The sequence below is a fragment of the Lolium perenne genome, chromosome 5, assembly GCF_019359855.2.
Source record: "Lolium perenne isolate Kyuss_39 chromosome 5, Kyuss_2.0, whole genome shotgun sequence".
Classification (NCBI taxonomy): domain Eukaryota; kingdom Viridiplantae; phylum Streptophyta; class Magnoliopsida; order Poales; family Poaceae; genus Lolium; species Lolium perenne.
This window is the reverse complement of record NC_067248.2, coordinates 191,884,291-191,898,764: the sequence shown is the minus strand read 5'-3', so window position 1 is coordinate 191,898,764 and position 14,474 is coordinate 191,884,291. Positions and strand designations below refer to the sequence as shown.

General features: G+C 44.2%; 1 protein-coding gene and 1 long non-coding RNA gene across 3 annotated transcripts; both read right to left on the bottom strand.

Moving 5' to 3' along the window:
* Positions 1 to 502: 502 nt before the first annotated feature.
* Positions 503 to 2,406, bottom strand: LOC127298128 (uncharacterized). 2 transcript variants are annotated; one of them, XR_007849627.2, is made up of 4 exons: positions 2,291 to 2,406; positions 1,529 to 1,737; positions 775 to 841; positions 504 to 702 (listed from the first exon to the last, which is right to left on the bottom strand). It is a non-coding gene; the product is annotated as an uncharacterized lncRNA (long non-coding RNA). The 2 variants fall into 2 exon arrangements; XR_007849626.2 differs by lacking the exon at positions 2,291 to 2,406 and having other exon boundaries at positions 503 to 702; positions 1,529 to 1,855.
* A 7,862-nt stretch (positions 2,407 to 10,268) lies between these two features.
* LOC127301318 (protein FAR1-RELATED SEQUENCE 5) lies at positions 10,269 to 14,283 on the bottom strand. The gene is made up of 7 exons (XM_051331533.1): positions 14,190 to 14,283; positions 13,745 to 14,116; positions 13,028 to 13,292; positions 12,220 to 12,910; positions 11,622 to 12,079; positions 11,192 to 11,479; positions 10,269 to 11,114 (listed from the first exon to the last, which is right to left on the bottom strand). The coding sequence occupies exons 1-7, from the start codon at positions 14,228 to 14,230 to the stop codon at positions 10,470 to 10,472; spliced, it is 2,760 nt and encodes a 919-aa protein (XP_051187493.1). The 5' UTR covers positions 14,231 to 14,283; the 3' UTR covers positions 10,269 to 10,469.
* Positions 14,284 to 14,474: the final 191 nt, after the last annotated feature.

The following is a 14,474-nucleotide window of genomic DNA, read 5'->3' as shown; positions in this document are numbered from 1 at the left end:
AATTATTTTCCTTATTATTTAATAAAAAAATATTATTTTCCTTATTATTTTCTATTTAAAAAGATTTTACTATAAAATATAAATTAACTAAGAATCTGAATTTTTTCTCAAGATGCAATTTTTTTTCTCGATTTGTAAGTGAGAAGCCACGGGAAGCTGCAGGAAGTACCCGGGACGTGCTTATGGGCTTCAAGTGTAAATGTGAGAAGCGCTTGTAGAAGCTCATGCCTAGAAGTTAGGTGTTTGGCTGGGCTTGTGCTTTTAAAGGCTTGTGCTTTTAAAGACTCAAAAGCAGTAAAAGCTCAAGCTCTAGCCCAAACAAACAGGGCCTCACTGTCACCCCGCATCTCTCGAGCCGCCGGCATGGGCGATGTTCGCCGGGATATTCTGTTCCTCGTCCAGATCCAGGCCCTACCAAAACATATCAAGAAATACAGTTTTTGTAATTTATACACACTGGAACCATATTAAACCTCTGAACAATCTATTCTTACCCAACTCTGACCTAGACAGCGAGGCCACGGGCGTAAACTGCGTCTGCAGGTAGAACAGCAGGGGAAGGGGCACATCGTACTGTCACCTTCATGCTTCGAAGTTGTAAGCCCAGACAGTGTCCACCCGCTGCACATGGGTGACGAGCTTCATGGCGAGGTAGCACCATTTGCAGCATCTCCGGAGGAGCAGACTACCAGACCAGCTTAACTGCACCTATAGTTCAGTGTTTCTGACTCCTGTTGGAGTGTACTAAATCAGAGCTTGAATAGATGACATCACCAATAAATCTTGTAGCAGGGACAAATGTTGGAAAACTCTTTCCCGGCTGTCTGCAATCAAGTTTCACCTGGACCACTATCAAATATCAGTATACTTGTACTTGTATACATAATATGCTGAATAAAAGATGTAGAGTTCATTCATTGAGTTGTGGTTTGGGAATAACTATCAGATCATTCCATGTGGTGCAGAAATCAACAAAAGTACGTACAACTACACATGATGAACTTATGACTGCCATTGACCGGTTATTTCTCAAGTTGACACAAAAGCACAAATTATAATTCCAATATTAGAAAATGTTTTTTTACACGATGGAATATTCCTCATTACTCAGCCAGAGTCATATTCCAATACACATATATATTCCTCATTACACATCTATTAGAAAAACTAAAATTCCAACACATATCTAAGAGCTCTAGGATTGTTCATACACAATGAAATATTCCTCTTCGCATCTATAATCTGTAACTTCATTAGGCTCCCCACCAACGCTTGGAGGTATAAATAAGGAATAGAAAAAATAAGAAACATCAACTTCATTAGTCTGTTGCACTGATATATGGAGGTATAAATAAATAGACGGCTTGATTTCCACACCTCAAGACCTCTTCTTTCCAAGGATTCTAGGCATTACATAATTAAATTTAGGCACTTCGCCATTAGGCTTTGTCTTGGAAGGTAAATTTATGAAATCTGAAGAAGAAAAAGCATAGATAAGAAGAAGAAATCAGGTCGTGCAAGAGCTCACCCACAGTTTATTCCCGTCAATCTGGCCATGTGAACGCTCGATGTAGAGATAGAGCATGCCTGCTCTTTTTCTTGCTCTCACAACACCACATCAGAGGAGGGGTAGGTGCTGAATTCTAAAGTCATGGTACCTTGAAATTACACAAACCTGCCCCAATAACCACAGATTTTGCATCAATTATAATGTTTCTCATCTTGATCAGTTTTTGCCTGCAAGGCAAAATAAAATATGCTAAGAACTTATATATTAAGAAGATTATTAAATTGATACCATTTAGTAAGTGTACATAAAGGAGCATGACAGTGGCAGAATACTTTCGCAAATTTGCCATCCATGCTACATAAAATGGAGATTCTTTGTGAGTTTGTAGGTATATGACACAAGTGAGGGCTATTATGTCTAATATTTTGTAACTTTCGTCAAGGACTATTATAACTAAGAATGGATCTGAACAGACGTGGGATAACATCCTGGATTGGCAACAAGTTGTGCATTTCTTATTTCATCATCACACTCTTGTTCACTCTTGTTCATCATAGACAACAATCTGTGACACAACTTGAATAAATCACCTAACCTAAATTCATGGAGATCTGGGCGCCACCCATCTCCCAACGGCCTCCACCTTTTCCCCTCTTGACCCATTGAGGAGAGGCACAAACAGAAAACCTCAGGGAAAGACCATGCCAACTCATAAGGAGAAAACAAGTGTGACGGCTGCAAGATCTCGGGTATAGAGAGGAGAAGAGGTGGAGCTGGTACCTGGGCACATGAGGGAGAGGTGGAGTGCAGCGGGCACCTGCCCCTCTTCCCGATGAAGATGAGGTCCGCCGCGGCCAGCGCGCCGCCGAGGACGGCCACGGCCGACACCCACGTTCCTGCCACGCCGGATCCGACGAAAATCAAAGCGAGCGCGGCCGTGCCAGGCAGAGCCGATCGTCCTTGGCCTTGATGATCTGGATCGGGAGGACGCCGACGACGGCTCGCCATGGCTGGTCCTTTGCCTCTCAAGCCATGGAGAAGAGCAGCAGAGGAGAAGGAGGCGAAGAGGATCTGTATGGGATTGGGGGAGAGATGGGGCAGGGATTGGGGAGAAACGGGGAAGCTGATTGGGGGGTGGGCGCGAGTGCGAGCATGAGGGGAAAGCATAATGGGGGCTAGGGTTTCTCACTTTGTGGTGCCCCTTTTATATGGCCGCGGTGCAAACAATGAACGGCCAAGATCTAGCATCAGGCAAGATCCAACGGCTGAGAAATGCAAATCGCTGTGAGTTCCCCTATGGGGGGCATCGTTTATACCTTTAGATTCGAAAATTCGTGATAATTTCAAATATTGTAAAAAATCCGAATCCTCATGAAAACAAAAGTTAATGAAAAGGATTTATATTTTTATACGAGTATAATACTTGATCATCTTTAGTTTCCAAAATAATTTATATTTTTTTCTCTCTTTCTGAATTACAGTACTACTTTTTTTTAGAATGAGCAAGGATGCATTTTCCTACGTCCAATGGGTTTTACTGCCCAGCGTCCCTAGCTGGCGCTCGCGCGTCAGGTTCTTAATGCGCGATCGGTTTCCAACAGCCTAATTAGGAAAAACCGTGTTTCCCTTTCTGAGAGGTAGCTTTCACATAGTGCATGTCTCTCCTTTCATGTAATTAATGTTAATAATCAATGCATGCAAGTTAGCATGACAATAAGTAGAAGGTATGCATGGGATGGACCACCTTTTCTTCTCTCTTCTCGCGTCACGTGCATTCCTAATTAGCATGGCTAATCACCGCATGCAAATTTAGGGTCACATGTAGAATATATGTAGCAGAAACCATTGTTTAAAATGATTTATCTTTCAAATGAACTCTTCGATTTAAGATTCGTTTTCACCAATAAATCCGTCTCGACGAGATCTTCAAAACTAGCACCAATATTAATATGTTTCGACAAACTTTTTTTCTGGCTAAAAGTTATCAACCCTCTTTTTTTGAATAATCAACCCCTCCGTACTTCAGTGATCAACGGTAAATGTATAAAATTATCAACCTGGTGCAGGCTATTTAGGGAAAGTTCTGCATTCATGCATAAATAGACGAATCTGCTGATGTCAGCGGAATCTTTTCCAAATTTGAAAATTCAAAACGTTTTAACTTTCAAACGACAACTTCAAATTAAGATTCACTTTCACCAATAAATCCGTCTCGACGAGATCTTCAAAACTAGCACCCATGTTGATATGTTTCGACAAACTTTTTTTCGGGCTAAAAGTTATCAACACTCTATCTTTCAATAATCAACCCTCCGTACTTAAGTGATCAATGGTGAATGTATAAAATTATCAACCTGGTGCAGACTATTGAGGGAAAGTTCTGCATGCATGCACAAATAGACGAATGCGCTGATGTCAGCGAAATGTTTTCCAAATTTGAAAATTCAAAACGTTTTAACTTTCAAACGACAACTCCAAATTAAGATTCGCTTTCACCAATAAATCCGTCTCGACGAGATCTTCAAAACGAGCACCCATGTTGATATGTTTCGACAAACTTTTTTTCTGGCTAAAAGTTATCAACCCTCTCTCTTTGAATAATCAACCCCTCCGTACTTAAGTGATCAACGGTGAATGTATAAAATTATCAACCTGGTGCAGACTATTGAGGGAAAGTTCAGCATGCATGCACAAATAGACGAATCCGCTGATGTCAGCGGAATGTTTTCCAAATTTGAAAATTTTCAAAACGTTTTAACTTTCAAACGACAACTCCAAATTAAGATTCGCTTTCTCCAATAAATCCGTCTCAACGAGATCTTCAAAACTAGTACCCATGTTAATATGTTTCGAGAAACTTTTTTTCTGGCTAAAAATTATCAACCCTGTTTGTTTGAATAATCAACCCTCCGTACTTGAGTGATGAACGGTAAATGTATAAAATTATCAACCTCAAAGTTATTTTTATTTGAAATATTTTAGCGAATCTTTTTTAGTTTAGAAGCTATCAACCCGTTGTCCTGTTATTTACCAACAGTAAATATAAATAACTACCAACCCTAAAAATCTAAGTTTATTTCGAATATCTGGCGACTCTTTTTAGTTTACAAGTTATCAACCCGCTGCCCTGTTATTTATCAATGGTAATTATAAATAACTACCAACCATAAAAATTATTTCATTTAGAATATTTTAGCGAACATTTTATTTATTTTACAAGCTATCAACCTGGTGCCTCGTTATTTATCAACGGTAAATATAAATAAATAATAACCCTAAAACATATTTCATTTAGAAATATTTAGCGAGTCTCTTTTAATTTACAAGCTATCAACCCGGTGACCCGCTATTTATCAATGATAAATATAAATAAATATCAACCCTAGAAATTTAATTTAATTTAAAATATGTAGGGACTCTTTTTTGTTTACAAGTTATCAACCCGGTGCCCCGTTATTTATCAACGGTAAATTTAATTTAGAATATTTTAGCAATTTTTGTTAGCTTACAACTTAAACAATAGTACTTAATTTGAGTAGCAAGTGGTAGTTCATTTGAGTTGCAAGTGGATCTCCCCACCCGTTATTTCCCCCCTTAAAAACCACTAGCCCGAAAAAGGGAATTATAAAAATTAATCGAAAAAACATGAATTACCGTACGAAATAACAACACAAAGGGAATTGCAAAAAAAGAGAATTATCAAAAGGGAATTGCAAATAAAGAGAATTGAGAGTCCGCCTCGTGCTGAAAAAAAGAACGTGCATGCATACAGAAACTTGTGAGAGGTAGTGCTGAAAAGTTGGCTCATTAAATGCAAACCCATGAGATAGTTTATGCATGCATGTAGTGTGAACGCTCTTGGTTGTATGCAACATGCAAGCGGGAACATGAGCTGTTAGTGTGAACACACATATGCATGTGTACGTAATTAAACACATGAGCTGTTAGTGTGAACACACATCTGCATGTGAACGTAATTAAACAGTACGAGACAAAAAAAGGGAATTGACTCGCGCTTCCGCGCGAGCGCTCCGCACCGACCGAAACTGATCGCTTGAGCGATCGATTGCCAAGGAGGGGATTCGTTTACTGCCACATCCGCCGGAAGGAGTCCGCGTGACTTCCCATCCGGCGGCTCAAGCCGCTCCCACACCAAGCGTCGGAGCATCTCAACCGTCCGCGCACGCAAGGAGAAGCTCAAGCGTCAACCCACTCTCTCATACAGACACATGCCCAGGGGCGAAGCTCCCCTTTGGGCAAGGTATGGCAGCTGCCCTACCTTAATTTTTTGTAAAAAATCGCATATATATATGCATCTTTAGACATACAATCAAGATTTGCACAATTTCTGTTCATATCTGAAGGAAAAACCGAGAAAAAGGAAGGAAATGGGCCACAGGAAGAAGCTGATAACGGAATGGGTTGCTGGCTAGCCTGCCAGGCCGCGCGTGGTGGACAGTGGAAGGAAAACCACCAGCCCATGAGGCGTGCGGCCGTGCCCCACAGGCCACAGAGTCCTCAATCGATTCGATCGTGAATCGAGGTGTCCAGGAGTCCAGGGCTGGAGCCTCTAGGCGTCGTCGTCGTCGTGCGCTGTTCGTCACTTCGTCTTCCACGCGACGAGCGACGGGCGACGGGCAGGGGAATGGGCGACTGGCGACGTGAGTTCCGCTGCGCCGCGGACCGGCCGCCCGATGACCTGCGCTGCCTGCTTTCTCCCGAGTCCCGACCGCATCCCTTCCACTCCGGCCCTACTCCGGTACTCCTATCCCTAATTCTGCCCGCAAATCACGCTAGTTTCTGCGAGACTACGGACAGTTTGTCGTTGTGATTTTGTGGTCGATGTTTAAGAACTAAGATGGACAAGAAGAGGAAGAATACTGCAGCTAAGGGGGAGGTACAATTGTCGGAGTTTTTGTCAATTGGATGAAGTTTAAATTTGTAAATTGTGAGGTTGGTAATATGGGCTATTTAACTACTAATGTATTCCATGTTTTCAATTGCAGATTTGTCATTGCATGGAACTTCTAAACGATGTTGAAGCTTCATTATCGGTACATTTGAAGGTTCTGGTTATATTCAAATATGTTGCTTTTACCATAGTACCGAGCAACTATGCTATACATCATATAAAATATTAATTGCCAAGACAATTTTACTTTATGCGTCAACTTTTTTATATTTAAAGTTCGCCCGACCTCAAATTTCTGCGAATTTTTTTTAAATAATACACTTTTTAATATTAATTCCAGAAATAATATTCGTTTTTGGCTAATTTCAGAAATAATACACCGTCGGGGTCCGCTAACCCGAAATTACAAAATCGGGGACGGCGAACCCGAAGTGGAGGGAATCTGGTGGGGATGGCCAAAGTCGGGGTCAGCGCGCCCGAAGCGAGGCTGTCGGCCACGCCGGGCCGTTGTCGGTCTGTCTCCTCCGCAGGAGCAGCCGGTGTCGGGGTGCGCCATCCCGAGGCGCAAACTTCGGCGTCCCTGACCCCGAGTCGGGCTGGCCGCGCCCGAAGCGTGGAGTTTTTAATTCGGCCGACGCGCGCTCCTGCTGGGCTGGCCGACGCACCTCTCTTCTTCCTCCTGCTGCTCTCTCAGTTCATCTCAGCTCTCTCTCTCGTTTGCTCTCAGACCAGCAACGTTTTATCTCATTTCTGAGCGATTTATCCAGCCATTTGTTGTAGTTTGACCACCAAATGCGGTAGAATCAGCTGATCTATATATGGGTTAGTTTTTGAGGCGTTTTGGTGGAGGTGGTGTTGGTGGTGGTGGAGGTGGTGGTGGTGGTGGAGCTGGTGGTGGTGGTGGTGGAGCTGGTGGTGGTGGTGCTGCTGCGTGGTGGTGGAGCTGCTGCGGGGTGGAGAAGCTGAGCTCTTGTGAGAGGTGTTTGGCACGCTTCAAGGGTAAACCCTAATTCCTGGTATTAGATGGTGTAATCATAATGCATGTTGCGTTCGTTAGCTTCGCACATTAGTTAGTGTAATATGTACCGGTAGATAGTATTTATTTAGGACTGCAGGTGCTAGATTTTTATTTATTTTAGAGTGTAGGTGCTAGATTTTTTTGACGAGTCTGTAATTTGTATAGGTGAGCAGATATGTCAGATAGAGTAAAATTCGTTGTTTACTTCGGTCATGGCACGGTCCGAACAACTCCGATGGGAGCTGATCTCGAGCGAGTTTCAGCAGTGAGGATTTGCATCTGACAAACCCAAAAACATGGCGAGTTAGTCAGTTGAAGGAGTGGTTGACCGTGAATTTCGGGCTTAATCCCGAAGCATACACTGTTGGTGTGCATGCTTTGTGGAGCAGCTCTAGTACCCAGATTTTCTGGCGGTTGAAGCCGATTGAGCGGACCTCTCAGTGGGTGCACTGGTTGGAAGCGTGCGAGCGCAGGGGAACTCACCCCATCGCCTTAATGCTTCCCGAGGCGAAGGTGGTGAATTTCCAAGAAGGCGAGGGTGCGTTCCATCCAGGCCAGAGCAGTCAAAGTTCTGATGCTGGCGGCAGCAGTTTCCAATCCGGGCAGAGTAGCCATGCAGCAGGTGGTCATGACGATACTGTTGAGCTTGAAAGCGTGGACGAAGAAGAAGAACAGATGCAGAACATGATGGACGAGGAAGACGAGGATGGAGTGGACAATGAGGTTGACTCAGATGAATCCGGTGGATCCGATACTTCAGATGATAACGAAGAGGCGGATCCGATCCCCTCTTCTTGGAACCATGATTTGTCGGAGGCAATGATAGTCGATGATCGGCACGATTCTGCCTGGGAGTACAGCATGAACACCATCTCAGTTGGTGCTAGATATGCTGACAAGAGACATCTGCAGGAATTTAAGATACAACGACACTACAACGGAATTTAAGATACAACGACACTACAACGGAATTTAAGATACAACTGAAATTACGATACATAGCCAATACGACACATCACACTACTTTCCCTGCGTCCACCGTGGCCATTTTCCAGACTTGTCGCCGCGTTCTTCTGCCGCTTGCGCTTCAGCAGCTCTTTCCCTTAGTCTCTTCCTTTCCGCTTCACGAGCCTCCCTGCGAACCTCTTCGTCTGCAAACCTACGTGCAGCCTCATCATCCATCCTCTTCTGATTCACCTCTCGGTTACGAGCTTGTTCCGCCCTTAGTTTCTGTATCTGCCTCTCTCGCTCTGCTTTCTCATTAGCACGAACCTTTTCCCAACGCTCCTCCTCAAAGAACGTTGCCCACGCACGGCGCTGTTTCTCCTCAACCTCCTCGCGCGCCCAATCCGGCTGCTCCGTGTCTATCCAGTGAAACCATTTGCATAGGGGCGGGGGAGACTACAACACAAACAGTAAGATTAAATCAAATTCACAAACAAATTTAAGCCAACATACAATTATGTCGAAACATACCGGCGGCCTGGTGGACGACGAAGCTGAACTACGGGGTGGATCATGCTCATAGCTCGCACACATGAAAAATTTCATGCCGAACCAGTCGGAGAAATCCTCCACCGCTTAACCTTAGCAACACGGCCGCACCAACAACGCTCCTCCGCAATACACCCGGGGTAAACTTGCAGCCTTCGCCTTCACCGGCCTAAACTCCTGGTCAGAGCACGGCACACTCATGATGTCTAAGAGTGAGCATCCTTGATAAAAAAGAGATCCAAGAACTTGTTCACTCCAGAGTAGCGATGCTCGCTTTTATAGGCAAAAATTCAACAAAGGTGGCGGGAAAATTTAGCGGGAGATAGTGGCGGGAGATGATGGCGGGAAAGAGTGGCGGGAAGAAGTGGCGGGAAGGGTGGCGGCAAAGGCGGGAGGAAAACACGGCGGTGCGAACGCGAAAAGGCGGGAAAATTTCGTGCTGGGCAGAAAATCGGGTTCAATAAACCCGATTTTTTGAACTCGGGTTCAAGTTGCCCGATTATTATATATCGGGTTCATCTTGCCCGATTTTTAGAATTCGGGTTCTAGTACCCCGATTTATGCTTTTTTTATTTTTCTTTTTTCCATCACGGCGCAGAAGGCGCAGAAGAATCTATTTTTCGGGTTCCCCAACCCCGATTTCCTAATTTCGGGTTCCTCAAACCCGATTTTGTAAATTCGGGTTCCCCCACCGGACGGTGTATTATTTCTGAAATTAGCTCAAAACGGCTATTATTCCTGGAATTAATATTAAAAAGTGTATTATTTAAAAAAAAATCGCCAAATTTCTTTCGTCCTTCGCCACTGCACATGCCCACTGTCAGACACACTGACACACCCACTCCCCATACTGCAGCACTCACTTCTCCTTCCTGCTCACTCCCTCTTTCTCTTGCCAATTTCCAAGTACCAGAGCGGAAATGACGATCCACAACTAGTTGCGGGCGGTGCTCTTATCTGTGCCGACCAGTATGCATCGTGATCTGAGATTCTCAATGTATTCAATGCACTTTTCTTCCTTGGATTCCCGTACATGGCCAGTATTCAGTCAGATGAGTAGTTGGGTAGCTCCTGGCTGTCAAATGTCAGAATTAAATGCCGGCCGTCAAAATTCAATGTACCAACTTATTTATGACAAGAGCATACATCATCACCTTTCTCTTTTTCAACTGTCCATCGTTGAACTGAAATTCCGATCTGTAGTTAAGTAAATAAAGAGCGGCCATAAACATATTTAGATTTGAGTTTCACAAACATGGAGGCACATTGCCATGCTAGCTGCTTTCAAAGAAGGATATCTCTACATGGCCATTTGAATGAAATTGTCAGTCGAATTAAAAGCTACCATGTGATCAGTAACATTGAAGAGAAGATAAGGATACAAATTTGCTAGACAGATCAATCTTAAGCAAATTTTGAACTCCAGACGGGCAGTACAATTACAAGCTAGCATCTTCCCCACTATTAACAAGGGACAACATTTACTAAGATGTGTGCTCAAGCCAAGCACAATACCTAGTACAGCACAAGAATTCTCACATGCCAGCCAGCGCATCCTGGAACGAAACCTTGCAATTTGTCTTCCTATGACCAGTGAGACCACAATTGCTGCAAGTGGCCTCCCTTCTAGGTTTTTTTGGCAAATGGCTACGCATCGGACAGGTTGTAATTGTGTGCCCTTTTGTATGACAACCAGTGCAATACCTAGATCGTTGAACCCCGACTTCATATCCTGGCTTCTCACGCGCATTAGTTGGGCGGCCTAACTTTCGCTTCCGATCTGGAGGCTTCACACCTTCATGCAATCGCTTGCGAACTGCAGGGTCTGCAAAGTCTGGATTCGTCTCCACTATTGTCATGCTTGATCCCGTCGCTTCAACAGACTCCTTCTCAACCAAGCTCATACCATCCTGCTCAGCACTTATCTCTGCAAGCTTTGACTTAGCATCTGCAAAGCATGCCATCAGAACATGGTAGCTCTGAACATTGGCATCACCCATCTTCACCAACTGAAGCGCTGAAATGTATAGAGTCGAATGACGAAAAGTCTGAGATCTAGCAGGGCCACTGTCCTTCTGATAGTGCGCAAGGTGTTCAGGCAAGATGTCTCTAGCATTCTTCGTCCAGCGCTTCATGATATGATGCTTAGGGATCTCCTGAACACCTAAGTTTATCATCACCTTCAAAACAAGAGAAAAAAATCAGTATTTGCATGTAGGCATGCAACTGACACAAGCACTCTGAGGTCTTGGCTTACCCGTAAAGCATGACAACAAAGCAAGCCCGTGTGGTCAAATTGCCCACACTCGCAGTTGTATGCATCTCCATCGCCACTAACATTAACTTCAAATGAAACCTTCGACCAACGCTCCCTTCTCTCACTTTGCACATGCCTTGCAATATATTTTAATTTAGGCACCACCACTTCCACGACATATGCACCGGATTCGAAGATGATTTTACGAAACAGCTCATACATTGCCGCAGTGTACAACTTGCTAGCATGTAGCTCAATTGGCACCCCGACTTGTAGCACAAACCCCGCCTGCACCATCTCAAAAAGTAAAGAAAAAATTAGTCTATTGACAAAAGTCCATCTTTCCCTAAAAGGCATATGGTTCATCAGATTTAGTCCTTTTCTCCTCAAAACTTTTCTCCTCAAAAACCAACAAACATGATAAACTGACCAATTTAGTCCTTTTCTCCTCAAAACTTTCATCAGATTCGCGGTCAAACTGCAGCTTAGCATATTGCCGAACGAACATGTTCATTGATGAGCCAGGTGGAACATAGCCTTTGAGCATATGGTTCGCGCTCTCACTCCGTTGAGTGCTTGTCTGCATTGCACAAAACTTGCCACTAAAATACGGCTTCGCCCACCGTCTGCGTACCTCATATATCTGGGTCAAGAACGGGTGATTTTGCAAACCATATTTTTCAATCAGAAAACCCCAAGCACACTCAAACTCATGTGTAGTTAGCATGCTGTTTATAATTTTGTGGAACTCATCCCTAAAACCACTATTCTTGGAATAAACTGGGCCAAGGCGTTCCTTTGCCTTCCTAAGAACATGCCACTTGCACCAGCGATGTGTGGTGTCTGGAAGGACATCTTCAATTGCTACCTCCATTGCACGACATTGATCTGCAAAGAAACAACCATGTTATGAGAGTGTATTTTCCGTCATTTCTGACATGGTGCTATGAACTCAATAATAGTACTATGAAAAATGACAATACTAGTACCACAAACAACAACAAGAAAAATGAATTTTATCCCCATACCTGTAAGGATTGTCATGGGAGGCTTCCCACCCATTAGAGATACAAATTCAGTGAAGACCCATTTGAAGCTCTCAATTGTCTCATCGCGGAGCAACACACCACCAAGTACTATGCTTTGGAAGTGGTTGTTTACCCCAACAAACAGTCCAAAAGGCATGTCATAGAGATTTGTCCGGTATGTTGTATCAAAGGTTATAACATCTCCGAAGTGCTTGTATTGCATCTTGCTCCTACCATCAATCCACATCAATGCCTTCACTCGACTATCACCATCGACGCGAACACTATCGATAAATTCTGGATCATGTGCCCTCATTTCCCGAAAAACCTCCATGGTCTTCAGGACATCATCGTCAGAATGTTCATGGTTAATCTTAGCACAGAGAGTGCGTAGAGATCTCTTGTTGAAGGGAACCTTACCAAGCGCTCCGAAGAAACTGCCTATAACACAATACACCTTGTTCAGGTTTACATTGTTCTCCCTCAAATGTCGAATCAGATCTTTTGTGTACTTATCAATATTCCTATGTGAAGGCCAGTTCCTCTTCTCTGCACAAGTCTCAGACAAACGATGGTTGTGGCCGCTCTTGTGGTCACTGATGTACCATCCATGATCATCTGTTCTACGGAGCACAATACGAGCAGGGCACTCACAGCAAACTGAAGTGTTGTTGCTTCTCTGAGGTTTACCCTGAAAATGAATTAGCATGCATAAAACCATGTTAAGCCAGAACCCAAAACCCAAAACTCCAACCTAGTATTAACTATAAAAAAATGGTTGATCCATCATCACATTTGCAACACTCACCCCACAACCGCATATTATTTCCTGCACTGTCTTGCTGCCAGCAACATTCTTCCGGCTGTGCCCATACCTAATACCAAATCCAATTTCCCAAGAATATAGGTTGTAGAAGTCATATGCCTCAGATAAGGAGTCAAATTCAGTTCCTAAGGATGGATCAATCACAAAGTCGGTATTCCTATCCGCAAATCCCCTCATTGCACTCTCCAATGCACTAACCCTTCCAGCATCCGGGTCTCTACCTTCTGGAATGTTACCACGATGCACCCTAAAAAAGTAGAACATACATGACTTTAAAAATACAACATATGTATCTGGGTTCTGTAAATTTACTATCAAATAGCTTCACTCGCGTACACACAACATCACTGCAGACCTTCTTTCATTAGAACAAGAAGAAGCTGTACACAGATCATGCTGGTGGTTACTGAATAAAAGCTGAGCATGCGTTTCTACTGGCAAGCATTATGCAGTTCGAATTAATTAACAATCAGAAGTATACTAGTACGGAGTATAAAAATTGCTGGCCATTTCTGGTATTCGATGCATGCCATAGGCAACAAATCAACAAATGTTTCACACAGGAAATTGGTCTCCCCCCCCCCCCCCCCCCAGTGGATGAACAAGAAGATCTACGGCATTGAATCGCTAGTGCAATCCCAAATTACTGCTCTAATTGTACATGGACAACCTGAACGGGATATGCACGAAATCACGTACCTACGCTGCCAGCCCGGAGCAGCTACAGCTGCTTCCGTCTCGCTTGCTCGGCCAGCACCCTCGGAGCCGGCGCCGCATGAACTCGCAGTTAGGCTTAAGTGCCACCCCGCGACAGCCCGGCCGTGACCCTCGAAGCCGCCACCGCGTGAGCCCGCGGAGAGGCTTCCTTGGCACCTCGAATCATCTCCGACTAGATTTGGATCGCTGCCCTTACCACCGCCCTCGAAGCTGGCGGCGCCGGCGCCGCCGCATGAGCTCTCAGAGATGCAAGGGCCTGAACCGCTGCTCAATTCTGTAGATCCACCAACGATGCAAGCCCTGGATGCATCCACCGTACCACTGCTTGCAGCCCATAGCAAAAGTGGGCTGGGCCTGCTTACGGTATAAATTCAGCTGAACAAACAATCCGAAAATTTTAGGAACAGCCTGAACCTGATGTGCCTACCTAGAACTGAGTCCGTGGTCGCCGGTGCTTGTTTCCGCCATTGCCTCGCCGGCTGGCCGCCTCGAAATTGCTCGCGGAGGGAAAGCAAAAGGAATGAAGGAGAAGGAAACAGAAGTACGGACGATTTGGTACAGATTATTCCAAGAGCTATCTTCTGTGCCAACGATGCATTAAATGTTGGCACACACGAATTCAAAATCGTTCGAATTTGTCATAACTGCTCTAAATGAATGCTCTGACCATCATGGGCCTCCTATCATACGATCTGGCCGTATAGAAGATTTT